Raw genomic sequence first — 19,011 nt, forward strand, 5'->3', positions numbered from 1 at the left:
GCTCCCCGCCCACGGGCACTAACCCTCCCTCTTCTCTCCTCTCCGCCCCCCCCGCCCAGATTTCTGTTTTTTAATTTTCTCCATTAACCCGTGGGGGCCGGGGGGCTCCTGCCTCCCCCCCCCTTCATCTCCCCCACGTCTGGGCAAGCGCTGGGTGCTGCGGGCGCGGAGGGCTCCCTGGCACCCGCCTCACCCCCGATCACGCATCCGTCTGTCTTGTTTTTTATTCCCCACCCACCCACCCACCCTTCGTGCCCACCCCCTGCCCGTCTGTCTGTCCGTCCGTCCGTCCGTCCCCCCCCAGGAGCGACGAGACCTCCATCTAACAGGGACCCGGAGAGCACCCCCTGCTTGTGCCACCACGCTGGGGACACCGGGATGGGGGCATCAGATGGGGGGGGCACTGGGACAGGGGGTGGCACCAGGATGGGGGGGGGCATCAGGAGGGGGCATGAAGCCGGAGATATACCCCCCCCATTGCACTTTGGATCCTGGCAGGGATTTGCCCCTCACCCTGTTGGCACCTTGCGGGGAGGGTGGGGTGTGGCATAGGGTGCCCCCCACCCTGCTCCCCCCCGCCATGGCCCCCCCCAGCATCATCCACAGCCCCCATGCCCAATGGAGGGTTTTATTTAAAAAATACATGAAAAGTACAAAAAAAAGGATATATAAACCCCCCCATGGTGCCGACTCACCCCCAGGTGGGGGGCGGGGGGGGGGCACATGGCAGGGGGGGAACACTTGGGGGGGGTGCAGGGGTGTCTGGGCCCTCCCCCAATACTTTGACCCCCCCCAGGGGTGAGGCTCAGGCGGTGGCACCCAGGGGTGGGTGGCACCTGGCAGAGGGTGTGTGGGGGGGGGCGGTGAGGGACCCCTGGGTGCTGGGGGGGTGGGGGGGCCAGGGCGGGAGGTTTCCTATTGCTGATGTGACCTTTTGTAATTAAAGCAAAATCCAGCCTGTGCCTCTGCCTCCTCCCTGGGGGGGCCCAGTCCTGCCCCGCCCCGCCATGCCTCACTTTCCCCAGCTCCCCCCTTCCTCACCCATGCAGCAGGACGGGGGGGGGGGGGGTCCGGGCACCCTGAGCTCCTCTGGGCAGGGGTGTCACCTCGGGGTGCTGCTCACCGCCGTCTTCCGGGGGGGGCGGATGCGGCTGGGGGGGGGGGCCCGGTTTGCACCCTGAGCCAGCAGCCCGGGGGGCTGCCCGCGCCGCCCCCGCACCTGCAATGGGGAGAGCAGCCATGGGGCGTGGGGAAACTGAGGCACGGGGAGGGGGGGGCAACCTCCTGCCCCCCCCCCCAGCCGCACCCATCCTTACCTCTGGGTGCAGGTGCACCCACCAGGGTCCGGCCTGGCGCCCTGGGGATGGCGCTGGGCACGAGGGGACGGCCAGAGGGGACGGGGACAGCGGTGGCCCTGGCACGGGGCTGGCGGGTGGCGGGGGGGCAAGGGGCAGCAGCCCCCCTCACCTTTGGCTGGCCTGAGGAGAGAGGGGGGCGTGGGGGCACAGCGAGGGCACCCCGACCCCCCCAACCCACGGCTTGGGGCTGGCTTTGGCACCCGCTTGGCGCCAGGGTGCTGGATCTCTGGTGGGGCTTGGGTCCCCTTCTCCCGCCCCATGGCATGAGCTTCCCGTGACGCAGGTGCCCCATGGCGCGGGTGCCCCATGGCGTGGGTGCCCCATGGCACGGGTGACCCATGGCACGGGTGCCCCATGGCGTGGGTGTCACCTGCCTGAGGAGCTGCCCATGCCCGGGTTGTCCCAGTCCCCCCACAGAGCCGGTACCTGCTGTCCCCGCCTGGAGGGGCTCCGACTTGCCCCGGGTCCCAGCCCCCTGCCCCTGGGGGGGGCAAGGCCGGGGGGGGCCCACCCGGCTGGGGGGGGGGCACCCTGGCCCCGGGGTGTCCCTTTGGCACTGCTGTGGGGTGACAGCTGGGTGACACCTGGAAGCAGAGTGGAGGGGGGGACAGGGACACCACTCAGTGGCTGACCACCACTCAGCTGGGTCTGGGGGGCCGCAGTGCCACTCTTGGGGACTTGAGGGTGGCACTTGGAGCCCCCCCACCCCAAGACGGGTTTTGGCGGGGGGGGGGGGGTAGTGTCTAGGACTTCCACTGTGGTGGGAACACAGTTTGGGGCCATACTGGGAGCACTGGGACCCCCCACACACAAGGTGCCACCTACCTTTCGGGTGCCGGGGACGTTGGTGGCAGCGGGGGCACCCCGGGGCTTGGCGGGGGGCCGGGCGGTGGCGGGGGGGGGGCCCCCGCGGCTCCACGGTGGGCAGCAGCGCCCGTACGGGGCTGTCCTTCACCACGAACGTCTCGCGGCGGGGGCTGCGGGGGCTGCGGTGGGCGGAGGGGGGGCCGGAGGCGATCGGGGGGGGCAGGTGACATTGCTCCAGCTGTGCCGCCAGGCGAGTGGCCTCCCGCACCATCTCCTCCAGCCGGGCACCGCTCAGGGGGCTCCAGCGCCCGCTGCCCCCCCTGGCCCCCGCCCCGGCCGGGCTCTCCTCATCCTCCTCTTCCTCCTGGCTGCAGGGTGAAGGCCAGCGTTAGTCCTGCCCGCGGCTCCCTGAGCCCCCCCGTGTCACCCACCACCACGGCCAGGAGATGGCATGTCCCCCCCACGCCACCCAGAACACCAGCTGTGGGGTGGCATGTCCCCCATGTCCCCTAGGACACTGGCAATGGGGTGCCATGTCCCCCAGGACGCCATCCATGGGGTGGCACGTCCCCGGTGTCCCTGGCCATAGGGTGCCATGTCCCCCAGGACCCCATCCGTGGGGTGGCCTGCCCCCCATGTCCCCTAGAACCCCACCCAGCGGGTGGCATGTCCCCCATGATGCCAGGACCCTGTTCATGGCGTGCCATGTCCCCACTGTCCCTGGCCATAGGGTGCCATGTCCCCCAGGACCCCATGCGTGGGGTGCCATGTCCCCCACGTCCCCCACGTCCCCACCTCACCTGTCGGAAGGGGACAGGAACCCGAAGTCGAAGCTCTCCTCGGTGACGAAGCGGACATCTGGGGGGACACGTGGGGTGAGCCCCGGCCCCCCAGTGCCGAGGGGGGGACATGGAGGGGGGACGCGGCGCTGGCACTGCCCTACCTCGCTCCTCGGCCATCGCCTCCGCCTCGGCCCGCGGTGCCGGCACAGGGGCTGCCTGGCGGCGAGCGGGGGGTGACCCACGGACCCCCCCCCGTGTCCCCGACCCCCGGAGGAGCGCCCGGGTGGCACCGGCCAGCGCCCGGGGACGGCACCCGCCGGTGCCAGGCACAGCCGGGGCTTTGTGCCACCGGGGATGGCACCGCCGGCGCGGGCCCGGCCCGGCCTGGGGGGGCCAGACCGGGGCACCCCCATGCCCCCCACCCGGGGAACCCCCACCCGCGCACCCCGATCCCGGGGGGGGGCCCTGTCCCTCAACGGGGGAGGGGGGGTCCCGGGGGGGTCCCGGCCCAGCACCCCAATCCCTTGGACACCCCAGCCCCACACTGAGGGGGTTCCAGCCCCGCACCCCGATCCCCGGGGGGGTCCCAGCCCCCCCCCGGGGGCTCCCAGCCCCACACCCCGATCCCCGGGAAACCCCGGCCCCACGCTAAGAGGGTCCCAGCCCCCACCGGGGGGTCCCAGCCCCGCACCCCGATCCCGGGGGGGGTCCCAACCCCCGCTGGGGGGGTCTCAGCCCCACACCCCGATCCCGGGGGGGGTCCTAGCCCCACACCGGGGAACCCCAGCCCCACACCGAGGGGTCCCAGCCCCGCCCCCCGATCCCGGGGGGGTCCCAGCCCCTCACCCCGACCCCCAAAACACCCCAGCCCCGCACCGGGGGGGTCCCATCCCTGCCCCCCGGGGACCCCCAGCCCCCCACCGCAGGGTTCCAGCTCCCCCCTCCCCCATCCCGGGGGTCCCGGTCCCCTCCCGGCCCCCGCTCCCGGTTGGCCCCGCCCCCGCTCCCGGTCCCGTCCCCCCCCCCCGCCCCGCTCACCGCCGCCCGCCCCCGGCTCCCGCTCGCCGCGCGCGCGCCGAGGGGGGCGTGGCCCAGCGCAGGGGGGCGTGCCCTCGTTCGAATTCCCCCTCCCCTGCGTCACAATAGCGGCGCGCCCGCCCGCCGCGCGGATTGGCCCTCCTCTTCGCCCCCGCCCCGCCAACTTCCCTCTCTCATTGGTGGTTGCCGGAAGGGGGCGGGTCCCCGGAAGCGCGCGGCGGGCCGGGGTCCTTCCGCCGCCGGTAGCAGCAGCAGCAGCAGCAGCAGCAGCAGCAGCAGCATGGCCGCCGTCCCGCCCGACTCCTGGCAGCCGCCCACCGTCTCCATGGAGACCACGTAAGGGGCGGGGCCGCTCCCCCCGGTACCGGCACCGGCAGCGGGCAGCCCCTCCCACCCCCTCGGCCAGCCCCGTGCCCCTTCTCTGGCACCGGGACCGCCTCGGTCCCTCCACACGCCCCCGGTACCGGATAGACCCCGGTGTCCGTTAGCCCCCAGCACCCCCCGGTACCGGGCAGTCCCCGGTCGCCCTGGGTGCTGGGAAGGTCCCAGTGTCTCCCGGTACCGGACAGCCCCCATTGTCCCCCAGTACCAGCCAGTCCCGGTTGCCCCCCCCCCCCCCTCCCGGTAACGGACAGCTCCCGGTCCCGGGCAGCCCCCATTGCCCCATCCCCTGCCAGCCCCGTGTCCTCCCCCCTGGGTCTGGTCTGAGCCCCCGTGGCGGGAGGGGGGGGGGTGGCACCATGGGGTGACCCCCCCCTCCCCCCCGGTGCCGGTGCCGGTGCGGCGGCAGGATGGGCCCGCTGGTGCTGGAGCTGTACTGGAAACACGCCCCCCGCACCTGCAAGAACTTCGCCGAGCTCTGCCGCCGCGGCTACTACAACGGCACCAAGTTCCACCGCGTCATCAAGGACTTCATGGTGCAGGGGGGGGACCCCACCGGCACCGGTGAGAGACACCCCCTCGATGCGTCCCCTCCTGTGCCGGGGACGGGGAAAGGTCCCGGCTGACCCCCCCCTCACCCGCTCCCCAGGCCGCGGCGGTGCCTCCATCTACGGCAAACAGTTTGAGGACGAGCTGCACCCCGAGCTGAAGTTCACCGGTGAGCAGAAACCATCACCAGGAGGTCAACCCCCCCCTCCGTTGGGTGGCATGTCCACCAGGACCCCACCCGTGGGGTGACATGTCCCCTGAGACCCCCAGGACCCCACCCATGGGGTGGCATGTCCCTCACGTCCCCTGAGACCCCATCCATGGGGTGGCACAACCCCCAGGACCCTGACCATGGGTTGACATGTCCCCCATGATGCCAGAACCTTGGCCATGTGGTGGCATGTCCCCCAAGACCCCACCCATGGGGTGGCATGTCCCCCATGATACCAGGACCTTGGCCACGGGTTGGCGTGTCCCCCAGGACCCCACCCATGGGATGGCATGTCTCCCGTGATACCAGGACCCCAGCCATGAGGTGGCATGTCCCACGGAAGCTGGCCATGGGGATGACATGTCCCCCAGGACCCCAGTGATGGGGTGGCATGTCCTCCAGGACCCCCAGGACCCCACCCATGAGGTGACATGTCTGCCGTGATGCCAGGACCTTGGCCATGGGTTGGCATGTCCCTCAAGACCCCAGCGATGGGGTGGCATATCTCCCATGTCCCCCAGAAGCCTGGCCATGAGGTGGCATGTCCCAAGGAAGCTGGCCCCATGGGGATGACATGTCCCCCAGGACCCCAGCCATGGGGTGGCATGTCCCCCAGCACCTTGGCCACAGGTTGGCAGGTCCCCCAGGACCCCATCCATGGAGTGACGTGTCCCCCAGGAAACCCAGGACCCTGGCCATGGGGTGGCATGTCCCCCATGATACCAGGACCCCAGCCATGGGGTAATAAGTCTCCCATGTTCCCCAGAACCCCACCCGTGGGGTGACATATCTCCCATGATACCAGCTCAAACACCCCCTCCCCTCAAAAGCAGAACGTTAATGATGTCTGTCTGTCCGTCCGTCCCAGGCGCCGGCATCCTGGCCATGGCCAACGCGGGGCCGGACACCAACGGCAGCCAGTTTTTCCTGACGCTGGGCCCGGCGCAGTGGCTGGACGGGAAGCACAGCATCTTCGGGAGGGTCTGCCAGGGGATGGGGGTGCTGGGCCGCCTGGCCATGGTGGAGACCAACGCCCAGGACCGGCCCCTCGACGACGTCAAGGTCATCAAGGCTTTTCCTTCGGGCTAGCAGGGGGGGTTGCCGGGGAGGGGGGTGTTGTGGGGTGTCCCCCCCACCCCGGTTTGTAGCGCTCGGTTGTAATAAAAGAGGTGGGAAGTGGTGGTGACAGCCCTCCCCATGGTGGGATTATTTTTAGGGGGGCTGTGGTGGGGGAGGTGTCCCTGTCGTGGTTGGGGATGAGGGGGGGTTGTCCCCCCCGAAAAGGGGTTTGTGGGTGCCAGCCCCCCCCTGCCCTGCTCTGGGGACACAGAGCTGCTTGGGGGGGGCAGGAGACCCCGACTTAGCCCCCTCCCTGCCCCAGCTCTGGGGAGGGGGAAAGGTGCTGCCAGGCCCCATCATGTCCCCCCCTCAAAGTGTCCTGGGACCCTCGGGGGTGTCCCCCATCATGGGCCCACCAAGTCACTGGGCTTTGGGTGGGTGGGAGGGGGGTGGAGGTGCTGCCCCCCCCCCAAAACCTGTGCTCCCCACATAGTGCTGGGGACCCCCAAACTAGCACATAGTGTCCCCATGCACGGGGGTCCCAATGCCAGCACACACTGTGCTCCCCCCCCCAGGATTTGGTGTCCCCCCCAATGGCTTTTGGGCCCCCAGAGCCACACTGGGGCCCTTTGCTGTTTCTGTAGGACCTACAATAATGCCTGGGCTGCAGCAGGCCTGGGGACTCCAGTGTGGCTCCAAGTGTGCCCAGTGCCCCCAGTACAGCTTCGCCCCGGTGGCCCCTCATCCCCATGGTCAAAGCGCTGGGGGGTGGGTCTGGGGGAGGCACAGGGGGTGCTGGGGGCGCTGGGGACTGGACTGGGAGGACTGGGAGGTCCCAGGGCAGGACCTGGGACAGTACTGGGAGCCCCTGGGTGATACTGGGGATGGTGTGGGGGTGGTATAGGGAGTTACTGGGCACACTGGGAGACCTTGGGTCTGCAGGTGATGGGGCTGAAGGTGGACTGGGGGTGTGTGCCTGGCTAAGAGGGTACTGGGAAGACTGGGGGGAACTGGGAGCTCTGCCGGGGGAGTAGGATGGTCCCACGGTGCCGGGGGGGGTACCGGGGGGGGTACTGGGGGTCCGGGGCAGCACCTGGGGAGTACCGGGAGCCCCTGGGCGATAGTGGGGGTGGGTACCGGGGATCTGGGGGCAGCCCCGGGGGCGGTGTGGGTGGTCTGGGGGCGATCCCGAGGATCCGGGGGCGATCCCGGGGGTCTGGGGGCGGCCCCGGGATTGATACCGGGGGCGGTACTGGGGGTCCGGGGGCGATCCCGGGGACCTGGGGGCGATCCCCGGGGTCCGGAGGCGGTACCGGGGGCGGTGCGTGGGCGGTACCGGGGGCCCCCGGGGGTGGTATCGTAGAAAACACCGGGGCAGCCCCTCGGTGCGGGGCCGGGGCCGGTGCCGGGAGCCCCGGGCGGTGCCGGGGGCGGTCCCGGGGCGGAGCCGATCCCGATCCCGATCCCGATCCCGGTGCCGGTGTTGGTGCCGCTGCCGGTGCCGGTGCCGGGGCGCGGGGGCGGCCGGAGCGGGGCAGCGGCGGAGCCCGGGGCATGGCGGGCCTGGGCGCCCCGGAGCCGGGCAGCGGCCCCGGCCCCGGCCCCGGCCCCGTCCCGGCCACCCGGGTGGAGCTGACGGTGTCCTGCAGGTACCGGGGTACCGGGGGCGGCGGGGAGCGGGCGGCAGTCGGCGTTGTGGGGCACTGGGAGGCACTGGGATGCCCTGGGGACTGGGGGGCAGTCGGCGTTGCAGGGCACTGGGATGCACTGGGGGACACTGGGATGCCCTGGGGAGTGGGTGGCAGTTGGCGTTGCAGGGCACTGGGATGCACTGGGGAGTGGGGGGCAGTCGGCGTTGCGGGGCACTGGGATGCACTGGGCGGCACTGGGATGCACTGGGGAGTGGGGGGCAGTCGGCATTGTAGGGCACTGGGTGGCACTGGGATGCACTGGGGAGTGGGGGGCAGTTGGCGTTGTAGGGCACTGGGGGGGACTGGAATGCACTGGGGGGCACTGGGATGCACTGGGGAGTGGCAGGCAGTCAGTGTTGCAGGGTACTGGGGGGCACTGGGATGCACTGGGGGGCACTAGGATGCACTGGGGAGTGGCAGGCAGTCAGTGTTGCAGGGTACTGGGAGAGCAGGGAGCACTGAGAGTCACTGGGGAACAGGAGACTGTTCTGGATACTGGGAGACACTGGGGGAGTGGGAGGCACTGAGGGGTGTAGGGTACTGGGAGGCACTGGGAGAGTGGGGGGAGCACAGGGGGTGTTGGGTACTGGGGGTGTGGAGGGCACTTGGTGGTGGGGGGCACTGGGAGGTACTGGGAGAACCAGGGGTGCTGTGGGTGTAGAGTACTGGGAGGCACTGGGGGATTGGGGGCCTCGGGGAGGGGGGCATGGGCAGAGCAGAGGGCACTGAAGAGTGCGGGGTACTGGGAGGCACTGGGGGGAGTGGGGGGCTCTGGGGTTGGGGGGTGCATGGAGGGGGACCTCGGGGTTCAGGGTGGGGGTTATGGGGGTACCAGGTCCTGCACCCCCCCTGTAATGTCATCAGCCCCTAACGGGGGTGCCAGCCTGGGGGGCTCGGGGGGGGGGGACATGGGTGCTGAGAGCTGTCGCTGTGGGTGCTGGGGACCAAACCAGGGGGCTGGGGGGGGTGAAATGCCACTAACCCCCCCGGGGGCGGGGGGCTGAACCTCTTCCCCCCCGGCCCCCTCCACACCCCCTCTCGGCAAGCTGGGAGCCCACTGGGTCAGGGTGCTGGGGTGTCCCTGGTCCCGTGGACATGCTGGGTGTGTGTGTCCCCCCGCCGTGCTGGGTGCCCCGTGCCCCCCCCGGCTGCAGCGGGTGCCCCCCCGGCTGCGCTGCCTGCGGCCGCTCCGACCTATTTTCCTCCCACTCCACCGGGGACCGGAGAAAGTCCCGTCAGTCGGACGCTGCTCAGCGCTGCGGCCGGGGGGGACGGGGCGGAGGGGTCCCCCCTGCGCGGCCCTGTGCCCCGACACACGGCTGTGCCCCCCCAGACACATGGCTGTGCCCCCCCCCGACATGTGGCACGGAGCATGTACAGCCATGGACATCCTGACACATGGCCGTGCCCCCCTGACACACGGCCGTGCCCCCCAACATGTGCCATGGAGCACAGCTGGCCGTGCATGCAGCCACGGCACAGCCTGGCATGCCCAGCCGCGCTCACACGTTCACACTCACACTCAGCTCACGCTCACACTCACACACTCACACTCAGCTCACACTCACACTCAGTTCACACACACTCACACATTCACACTCACACTCAGCTCACACTCTCACACTCACACACTCAGCTCACACTCATGCTCACACTCACACATTCACACTCACGCTCAGCTCACGCTCACACTCATGCACACGCTCACGCTCACGCTCACCCCCGCCCCGGAGCCCCAGCGTCCCGTCTCCCCACAGGCAGCTCCTGGACAAGGACACCTTCTCCAAGTCGGACCCGCGTGAGTAGGGCCAGGGGTGCCCGGGGGGTGTCTGGGGGTGTGCGGGGGGTGTCCGGGCCCCCCCCGACCCGCTGCCGCCTGTGCCCACAGTCTGCGTGCTCTACACCCAGCGCCCCGGCAGCCGGCAGTGGCGGGAGGTGAGTGCCCGGACTGGGCGGACGGACGGACGGCGGGCATGGCGGGGGGGTGGGTAGGTGGGCGGGGTGGCCAATCAGCATGTTGGGGTGTCGGCCGGCCAGCCAATCAGCATGTCGGGGTGCCGGCCAATCCGCACGTCGGGGCGACGGCCAGCTGGCCAATGAACAGCATGTTGAGGTGACGGCCAATCGGCGCGTGGGCACGCCGACCGAGTGGCCAATCAGCGTGTTGGGGTGCTGGCCGGCCAGCCAATCAGCACGTTAGATGCTGGCCCATCAGCATGTTGGGGTGCCAGCCCGCCGGCCAGTCAGCATGCCAGGGTGATGCCAGGTGGCCAATCAGCATGTCAGATGTTGGCCAACCAGCATGTCTGGGTGTTGGGGTGCTGGCCGATCAGTATGTTGGGGCACCAGCCAGCTGACCGATCGGTGTGTTGGGGTGCTGGCCAATCAGCATGTTGGGGTGCCAGCCAGTTGGCCAATCACCAGTGAGCAATCAGCTTGCTGGAGTACAGCAGCCAGCCAATCCGCACGTTGGGGTGCTGGCCAGACAGCCAATCAGCATATCAGGGTGCTGGCCAATCAGCTTTCTGGGGTGCAGCCAGCCAGCCAATCAGCACGCTGGGGAGCTGGGGAGCGTGTTGGGGTGCCGGGCAGCCGGCCAATCAGCCGTCAGCGTGCAGGCAGCTGGCCAATCGGCGCTCTGCCGGCCGCAGCGGGCGCTGGCCAGCCCCAGGGAGGGGACACTCGGGGACACCCCTCGGGGTGCCCCGGCCCCCTCCGCTCCCTCCCGCCCCCCGCCCCGCCGCCCGGCGCCCTGTAATTAACTGCTGCTTAATTGAGGGGCTTCGGGCCTTAATGAGCAGGCGGGGGCCGGGCAGGACGCGATGCCAGCCCCGCGCCGGATGACAAAGGGGCACCTGGTCCCGCCGTGCCTGGCCCGCGCTTCCCCTCCCGCCCCCCACGTCACCTCGTGTCCCACATGTCCCCCGGTGTGGCCCCGGTGTGCCCGTCCCTCGCTCCATCCCCCCCTCCGGTCGTCTTCCTCCGTCCCCCCGTCCCATCCCTGTGCCCCCGTGTCCCCATGCCCATGTCCCCACGGCCCCATGGCCCTGTATCTCCACGTCCCCATGTCCCCATACCCATATCTCCATGTCCCTGTGTCCCCATGTCCTCATACCTGTGTCCCCATGTCCCCATGTTTCCATGTCCCTGTATCTCCATGTCTTCATGTCCCCGTGTCCCCATGTCCCCATTCCCCCATACCCATGTCCCCATGTCTCCCTGGTGTCCCCATGTCCCCCAGTTTGGCCGGACCGAGGTCATCGACAACTCCCTGAACCCTGACTTTCTGCGCAAGTTCGTCCTCGACTACTTCTTCGAGGAGAAGCAGAACCTCCGCTTCGACCTGTGAGTGTCCCTGCTGTCCCCCCACACTGTCCCCCCAGTGTCACCTCCCCTGGCCACCATGGCCCCCAGCGCCCCGGCACAGCCCCCCACCTCCCCGCCACAGGGCTGGGTGCGGTGGCTCAGCCTGTGCCTGGGGGTGCCAGGCGGGTGCTGGCATCTGTCCCTGTCCCAGGCATGTCCTTGTCACTATCCAGTCCCTGTCCTTGTCCCCCTCCCTGTTCTGTCCCCATTCCTGTACCCTCACCATCCTTGTCCCCATCCCATCCCCGTCCCTGTCCCCATCCCTGTCCCATCCCACCGCAGTCCCCATCCCCATCCCATCCTGTCCCCGTCCCTGTCCCCGTCCCTGGCCCCATCCCTGGCCCCATACCTAACCCACCCCTATTTGTGTCCCATCCCTGTCCCACACCCCGTCCCATCCCATCCCTGCCCCACCCCGACCCCCATTTGCGTTCAGTCCCCATCCCTGTCCCCAAAGCCACCTTGTCCCCACTCCCACTCCCGCTGCCTCGGCCACGGGACCCCTGCTCTGTCCCCAGGTACGATGTGGACTCCAAAAGCCCCGACCTCTCCAAGCACGTAAGTGTGGGGCTGGCACCGCTCCCCCCCGGCCCCCCCGGCCCCTGGCACCGTGGGGCTGGGGACGGGGACGGGGACAGACCCCGGTGACACCGCGGCTCTGGCAGGATTTCCTTGGCCAGGCCTTCTGCACCCTGGGTGAGATCGTGGGCTCGGCCGGCAGCCGCCTGGAGAAGCCCCTGACGTGAGCCCTCGCCCTGTGCCTCGGTTTCCCCCGGGGGGGCCCTGTGCTGGGCTGGCTGCCCGGTGTCCCCATGTCGTGTCCCCCCCCCGGTGCTGGCGGGGCGCCCAGGTCCTCATCTGGGTGTCCAGGATGGAGACCAGACCCCGGTGCCGACAGCCCTGGCTCCGGGCTGCCCCAGGCTCCCCGTGTCCCTTGCCTCAGTTTCCCCATGGGGGGGGCTGGCTTTTGGGGGGGGGGGGGCCTCCGTCACCCCTCGGTGTATGTCCCAGCAGGATGGGGACAGTCACCACGCACGCGCGGGGCAGGAGACCCGCTCCAGCTGTCTCCAATGGGTGAGTTTGGGGGTGCCCAGCCCTGGGGGGGACACACACACACCCCCAGGTCACCGTGTGTGTGTGTGTGTGTGTGTCCCGGCTCATTGCCCCTCCTGGCAGTGGAATCCCCAGCAAGAAGTGTGGCACCATCATCCTCATCGCCGAAGAGCTGGGCAACTGCCGGGTGAGCCGTGGCTCCAGGGAGGTGGGGAGGGGGACAGGTTGGGGACACTCCAGTGCCACGTGGGGGGGCTGAGACACCCCCCCATGGCTGCACCCCCTGGGCCTTCCTCACTCTGGGGTGAGGAAGATGAAGGTCAGGGCTGACCTGTCCCCACGGTGTGTCCCATGGGTCCTGGGTCCCTCAGCTCCACCCCCGCACTGAGCAGCACCCACCCAGGATCCTGCACCCCCGATGTCTGCAGGGGGTGCGGGGCTGGTGACACCCCCCACCCCCCCCGCCGCAGGACGTGGCCACGCTGCAGTTCTGTGCCAACAAGCTGGACAAGAAGGATTTCTTCGGCAAATCCGACCCCTTCATGGTCTTCTACCGCAGCAACGAGGACGGGACGTGAGCGACCCCCCCCCCCAAAACACAGTGACACCCCCCCATCACAGCAGCGGGGACACAGCCCCGGCCATGGGACACCTTGGGGACCTCTGATGTCCCCATGGGGCTGAGCTGGCTTGGGGTGGGGGTGTCCCCAAAAATCACCTCTGGGGTGATGGGTTGGGAGGAGGTTGCCATTAGGGGGTGACCCCCTTGTCCCCCCTCTCCTTGTTGTCCCCCCCCCAGCTTCACCATCTGCCACAAGACGGAGGTGGTGAGGAACACGCTGAACCCGGTCTGGCAGGCGTTCGCCATCCCGGTGCGCGCCCTCTGCAACGGCGACTACGACCGGTGAGCTCCGGGTCCTCCGGGGCCGCTCTGCACCCTCTTCCCACAGTCTCTGTGGTACCTACGCTAATGCCCAAGCCCTCCAGCATCCCACGCCCACACTGCGCACCTCAGTTTACCCATCTGGGCAATGAGCTTCATCGCCACCATAGACCCATCCCTAGGGGGTGTCCCCCCCCCAAAGCCGGTGTCGCCAGCTGCGTGCCCTGGCAAACAAAGCTCGGCGGTGGCTCGGCGTCGCGCCGCCGGCTTGGCCCCGTGTCGGACGTTGCTGTGGCAACGGCAGATAAAAATATCCCACCGAAAAAGCCTGAGGAGGAGGAGGAAGGAGGAAAAGGCCCATGGAGGCATCAAAACAAACCCACGGGGAGTGGGCGCCGGGGGCGGCCCCGAGGACCCATCGCAGCCCCCAGGGTGAGGGTCTGGGTGTTTGGGGGTGCCGGGAGGTGGCTCTGACCCCCCCTTGCCTTGCAGAGCCATCAAGGTGGAGGTGTACGACTGGGACCGCGATGGCAGGTGAGCTGGGGGATGGCCCCGGGGACACTGCTCCCCCCACCCCAACCCTGCACCCTGGCTGACGGTGGCCCCCCCTCACCCCGCAGCCACGACTTCATCGGGGAGTTCACCACCAGCTACCGGGAGCTGGCGCGGGGACAGAGCCAGTTCAACGTCTACGAGGTGAGACCAGAGAGCAGGGACGGGGACCCACGGGGATGGGGGGGTGGGGTCCAGCTGCACCCATGGGTGTTACAGTCCCTCTGCTGCACCTCTGGGTCTCATGGTCCCTGTGCTGCACCCCTGAGCGTTACGGTCCCCAGGGTCCCCATGCTGCACCCATGGGTGTCATGTCCCTGTGCTGCATCCCCAGGCTTTGTGGTCCCCAGGGTCCCCATGCTGCACCCTGGGGTGTTATGGACCCTGTCCCCAGGGTGCCTGGGCTGCACCCCTGGGTGCCGCAGCCCCCTGCACTGCACCCCGGCGTGTTACGGTCCCCACGGTGCCCCCCCCGCACCCCGGGGTGCCGCGGCTGCTGGGGGGAGCAGCTCCCCTCTGCCCCCCCCCCAGGTGGTGAACCCCAGGAAGAAGATGAAGAAGAAGAAGTACCTGAACTCGGGGACGGTGAGGATGGGGGGGGGACATGGGGAGGGGACACAGGGGGGGTGCAGCCACTGTCCCCTGCTCAGCCCCTTGTCCCTGGCAGGTGACACTTCTGTCCTTCGCGGTGGAGTCCGACCACACCTTCCTGGACTACATCAGGGGCGGGTGAGCGAGGTGGGGGGGACACACGAGCCTCAGTTTCCCCGTCTGTATCCTGGGGGCCAGACTGATGCCGGCGGGGTCCCGGGCAGGGTGTCCTCAGCACCCACAGCTGCTCCCTTGGGTGCAGGGGGGCGAAACCTCAGCACAGGGAGATTTGGGGGTGCTCAGCCAGGGCGAGCCGGTCTGTGGGCCGAGGGCTGTCCCGGGGAGGGGGCTGCCCCCCGCCCCCCATACCCATGGGTCGCATCCTGCATCACCCACCCCAGGTCCCTAAAGCCGCTTTCATCCCCCCTCCAGGACCCAAATCAACTTCACGGTGGCCATCGACTTCACCGCATCCAACGGTGAGCACTGGGGCTGTCTCCCCCCTCCCCACCCCGGTGTTACTTAAAAAGGGGGGGCTCATTAAACCACTGAGGGGGGGGTGGATCCGGCCCGGCTGAGCCCACCGCCCGCACAGGGAACCCCTCGCAGTCCACCTCGCTGCACTACCTGAGCCCCTACCAGCTCAACGCCTACGCCATGGCCCTCAAGGCGGTGGGTGAGATCATCCAGGACTACGACAGCGACAAGATGTTCCCCGCCCTCGGCTTTGGCGCCAAGATCCCACCGGATGGACATGTGTCCCACGAATTCCCGCTGGTGAGGGTCTGTCCTAAAGTGGGAGTGTGTGTGTGATGAGGTTGGGGACATGGTGGCATCGTCCTTGTCACCGGGGTTCCTCATCCTGCAGAATGGTGACGCGGCCAACCCGGCGTGCAGCGGCATCGAGGGCGTCCTGGAGGCGTATCACCGCAGCCTGCGCAGTGTCCAGCTCTACGGACCCACCAACTTTGCCCCCGTGGTCAACCATGTCGCCCGGTAAGGGGGTCCCAGCACCCCTTATGGGGGGGGGGGAGTCTGTGCCCACCCCAGTGTCACTTACAGGGTGCCCCCCAGCTCGGCAGCGGCGGTGCTGGATGGGTCCCAGTACTTCGTGCTGCTTATCATCACCGACGGCGTCATCTCAGACATGGCGCAGACCAAGGAGGCCATCGTCAACGTGAGTCCGGGGGGTGGTGGGTGCCCCCAGATGGGGTGCAAGGACAAAACAGGGTTGGGGTGCTCTGAGCCATCCGGGGTGCAATAGCCAGCTGGGTGCATGGGGTGCTGTGAGCTGTGCGGGTGCAATAACAGGCTGGGGACCCCCAAGATGTCAGGGTGCTCTGACCAGCCGGGGCTTGGGGTGCCCCTGACAGGGTGCAGCGAGCTGTGTGGGTGCAACAGCCAGCTGGGTGCACAGGGTACCCCAAGCTATCAGGGTGCAATAATCTGCCAGGGACACAGGGTGCCCCAAACTGGGGTGCAACACCCAGCCAGATGCACGGGGTGCCCTGACTTGTTGGGGCGCCAGCGCAAGCCGGGGGTGCCGGGTGCCATCGGCGGCCAAGGACGCGGCGTCCCTGCCGGGGGGTTGGCGGGCAGCTCCTGCCTCCTCCGCGCGAGGGGCCTGGAAAGGAAAAAGCAATTTCGGCGCCGAGGCGGCTCTTTGAAGGCGCCAGCGGCACCTTTGCCCTCACAAGCGCCATGCCCAAGCCTGCCCACCCGGTTCCCCCCGGCTCCTCGCTCAGCCCAGCATCCAGGCGAACTGGGAGCTTTATTCTTCCTCCTCCTCCCCTAACCTCCCTTGCAGCAGCTCAGCCCCATCTCAGCTCCCTGATACCCAGGGCAGCGGGAGAGTTGGGGCTACTGGAGCAGAGCGGGGGTGCTGGGGAGGCCGTCAGCCCCATAGCTGGGGGGCCGAGGGGCCGGTGGTCCCCCCCCCCGACGCTGGGCAGCCCCGGGGGGTCAGCTCCTGGCCGGGGCAGGAGGGAGAACAGCTCCAGTAATATTTCTTTGCTGCTTTATTTAATATCCCTGCACTGCGGCTCTGCCGGGAGCTTGGGGCGCTCAGCCCTGGCAGCCGCCGCACCTCGCACCAGCCCCGGTGCCTGCCTGGACCCCGGCACCGCCACCGCAGGACTTGGGGACGTGCCACCCTGCGGCTGTGCCGGGCCACGGGCAGGGCTCCGGGTGCTCTTTGGGGTCAGTTTTGGAAGCTGGTGCTGCTCTGGGAGCACCGTGCTGAGCCAAGGGGCTCCCTCAGCTGGCAGCGGTGCTGAGCTGGGGGGGGCTCGTGGTGCCACCGGGCACGGGATGCCCATCACGGCCCTGGGTGCAGGATGCCCATCATGGCCCCAAAGGCAGGTGTCCCTCATGGTCTTGAGGATGATCATCATGGCCCTGGGTGCAGGATGCCCATCGTGGCCCCAAGCGCAGGATGCCCATCGTGGCCCCGAAGACAGGGTGACAACGTGACCCTGAGGACAGGGTGCCCATCGTGGCACTTGGTGCAGGACGCCCACCATGACCCCGAGGGAAGGATGCCCGTCATGGTCCCAGGCACGGGATGCCCCTCACACCCCGAGGACGGGATGCCCACCACAACCCCGGGCACAGGTACCCGTCGCAGCCCCGAGCGCAGGAAGCCCGTCATGGTCCTGGGCACTGGGTGCCCATCGTGGCCCAAAGCCCCCCCAGCCCCCCCCGAGAGCAGGCATTGGCAGCGATGAAGCCCGAAACGAAGCAGAGAAAGCGCTGTGATGATCTGTGCGCCCACATCCAGCAGCAGCCATGCCGGGGCGGGGGGGGGGGCAGCGGGGAGGGGAGCGGGCAACTCCCCCCCTCACCCTCTTTCCCCCCCCACCAGGTAAAGGTCCTGCACCCCAGGGCCCGGTGGGTGCTGGGGAGGTTAATACCGGGGGTGGGGAGGGGGGGCTGCATTCGGCGGCAGGACCGTTAAATTCTGTGCCTTCCCCCCCCCCCCCCGCAGGCTGCCAAGCTCCCCATGTCCATCATCATCGTGGGGGTCGGCCAGGCCGAGTTCGACGGTAAGGCTATGGATGTCCCCATCCCACCCCCCCCACTCAGCAGCCCCTGTGTCCCTGGGGCGGGGGGGGCTCGGGTGGGGGCCACAACTGCCTTTGGCTGCTGGGAAAATATGAGTTGAATTTGTTGGGGCTCAGCGGGATTCACCGCTAGCCAGCATGTGTGTGGTTATGAGTGGAGGCGTTTGTTAGGGCTGAATGACCCCCCCGAGGTGTGTTTGGGGGGGGAAACGGGCAGCCCCCCCCAGCAGCCGGCTGCTCTGGCACCGGGCAGGCAGCGAAGCCAAATTAAATCTCCCCCAGTAATTGCCACTGATGAATCAGCCCTGCTCCCCTGCCTGCACATGACTGCCTGCAGCTGCCAGCGCTTGGGGACTGCTGGGTTTGGGGGGGGGGGGGGGGTTAAAGAGAGCCCACCCTGGGGTGGGGGGACTCGGGTGCTGCTGACCCCCCCCTTTCGCTCCCCCCGCCCCAGCCATGGTGGAGCTGGACGGTGACGACATTCGTATCTCCTCCCGCGGCAAGGTGGCCGAGCGTGACATTGTGCAGGTAACGTCAACCCCCCCCCCCCATGTGGGGTTTGGGGACACCCCCCCGGCCAGCCTGGCCTGGCGGGGCATCCCAGGCACCCCAAATCAGCCCTGTCATCCTGGGGTCCACTGACTGGTCCCAGTATGGACGGATGATGAGATGGACTGAACATTGGGGGGCATCAGGACATGGGGGGGACACAAGGGTGCACTGCGATGTGGGGGGCACTGGGACATTTGGGGGGGCAGTGGGACACGGAGGGGGTGTGCTGGGATATGGGGGGAGGCGAAATGCATGGGGACATGGAAAGTGGGGGTGCACTGGGGCTTGGGATGTACCTGGATGTGGGGGTGCACTGGGACATGGGGGTAGACTGGGATTTGCGGACACACTGGGACATCAGGGATGGGGAGGGGGGACACCGGGACGTGGGGCTACAGTGAGGTGGGGGGGGCACAGGGCCATGGGGACACACCGTGCCATGCTGGCCACGGCGGACCAGGCCCTGGGGTCCCCTCAAACCCTCTTGTCCCCATCCCCCCCAGTTCGTCCCCTTCCGTGACTACGTGGATGGGGGGGGCAGCCCGGTGCTGAGCATGGCCCGCCTGGCCAAGGACGTCCTGGCCGAGATCCCCGACCAGTTCATCTCCTACATGAAGGCGCGGGGCATCAAACCCCAGCCTGCACCCCCCAGCCCTGACCCCCCCCGGCTCCCCAGTGCCCCCCCAGCCCTGACTGCACCCAGCTGGCACCCCGCATCCCCCCACCCCCACCCCAGCCCCGGGGCTTGGATGTTTTTCCAAGCCCCCTCTTTCCTTTTCCAAGGGATAAAAGGCAGCAGGACCTCGGCCCTGGGGGGGGGTTCACCCCCAACCCCTATAAATCATTTTTCTGGTGTTCTCGGGGGGGGGGTTGGGGATGGAGGAGCCTTTGCTGGCGTTGGCCGAGCATCCTTGGCCATGGTGGATCCCCCCCCCCATCCAGCCAGGACCATCACAGCTCATCCCCACCCTGGCCTGGTGCTGAGGGCCATATCCTGCCCCCCCCAAAAAGTGGCAGGGGTCCCCAGCCCCCCCCCTTCCCTTGAGCACAGAGCTGGGGTGGGCAGGAGCTTCCCC

At 68.9% G+C, this 19,011-nt stretch overlaps 3 protein-coding genes across 4 annotated transcripts; 2 read left to right on the top strand and 1 right to left on the bottom strand.

The window, feature by feature from the left end:
- Nucleotides 1-631: 631 nt before the first annotated feature.
- PSRC1 (proline and serine rich coiled-coil 1) lies at nucleotides 632-4,062 on the bottom strand. 2 transcript variants are annotated; one of them, XM_052815355.1, is made up of 7 exons: nucleotides 3,986-4,062; nucleotides 3,109-3,163; nucleotides 2,966-3,023; nucleotides 2,184-2,533; nucleotides 1,785-1,942; nucleotides 1,317-1,478; nucleotides 632-1,219 (listed from the first exon to the last, which is right to left on the bottom strand). In XM_052815355.1, exons 2-6 carry the CDS (start codon nucleotides 3,122-3,124, stop codon nucleotides 1,464-1,466), a joined length of 597 nt encoding a protein of 198 aa, XP_052671315.1. In that variant the 5' UTR covers nucleotides 3,125-3,163; nucleotides 3,986-4,062; the 3' UTR covers nucleotides 632-1,219; nucleotides 1,317-1,463. The 2 variants fall into 2 exon arrangements, with proteins under 2 accessions (XP_052671315.1, XP_052671316.1); XM_052815356.1 differs by having other exon boundaries at nucleotides 3,109-3,159; nucleotides 3,986-4,033.
- Nucleotides 4,063-4,166: 104 nt separating this feature from the next.
- PPIL1 (peptidylprolyl isomerase like 1) lies at nucleotides 4,167-6,317 on the top strand. The gene is made up of 4 exons (XM_052815357.1): nucleotides 4,167-4,321; nucleotides 4,776-4,930; nucleotides 5,016-5,084; nucleotides 5,995-6,317. Exons 1-4 carry the CDS (start codon nucleotides 4,266-4,268, stop codon nucleotides 6,213-6,215), a joined length of 501 nt encoding a protein of 166 aa, XP_052671317.1. The 5' UTR covers nucleotides 4,167-4,265; the 3' UTR covers nucleotides 6,216-6,317.
- Nucleotides 6,318-7,636: 1,319 nt separating this feature from the next.
- Nucleotides 7,637-18,745, top strand: CPNE5 (copine 5). Its single transcript, XM_052814911.1, is given in 22 exon segments — nucleotides 7,637-7,834; nucleotides 9,634-9,674; nucleotides 9,765-9,811; nucleotides 11,118-11,221; nucleotides 11,761-11,800; nucleotides 11,908-11,984; nucleotides 12,257-12,316; nucleotides 12,419-12,482; nucleotides 12,766-12,869; nucleotides 13,095-13,199; nucleotides 13,671-13,712; nucleotides 13,799-13,874; nucleotides 14,262-14,315; nucleotides 14,398-14,459; nucleotides 14,754-14,800; nucleotides 14,917-15,098; nucleotides 15,190-15,317; nucleotides 15,396-15,498; nucleotides 17,308-17,365; nucleotides 17,838-17,911; nucleotides 18,439-18,594; nucleotides 18,596-18,745. Coding segments are annotated over 22 exon segments (1,752 nt in total). The 5' UTR covers nucleotides 7,637-7,739; the 3' UTR covers nucleotides 18,629-18,745.
- The last annotated feature ends 266 nt before the right edge of the window (nucleotides 18,746-19,011 follow it).

Source organism: Harpia harpyja, chromosome 19 (genome assembly GCF_026419915.1).
Source record: "Harpia harpyja isolate bHarHar1 chromosome 19, bHarHar1 primary haplotype, whole genome shotgun sequence".
NCBI lineage: Eukaryota > Metazoa > Chordata > Aves > Accipitriformes > Accipitridae > Harpia > Harpia harpyja.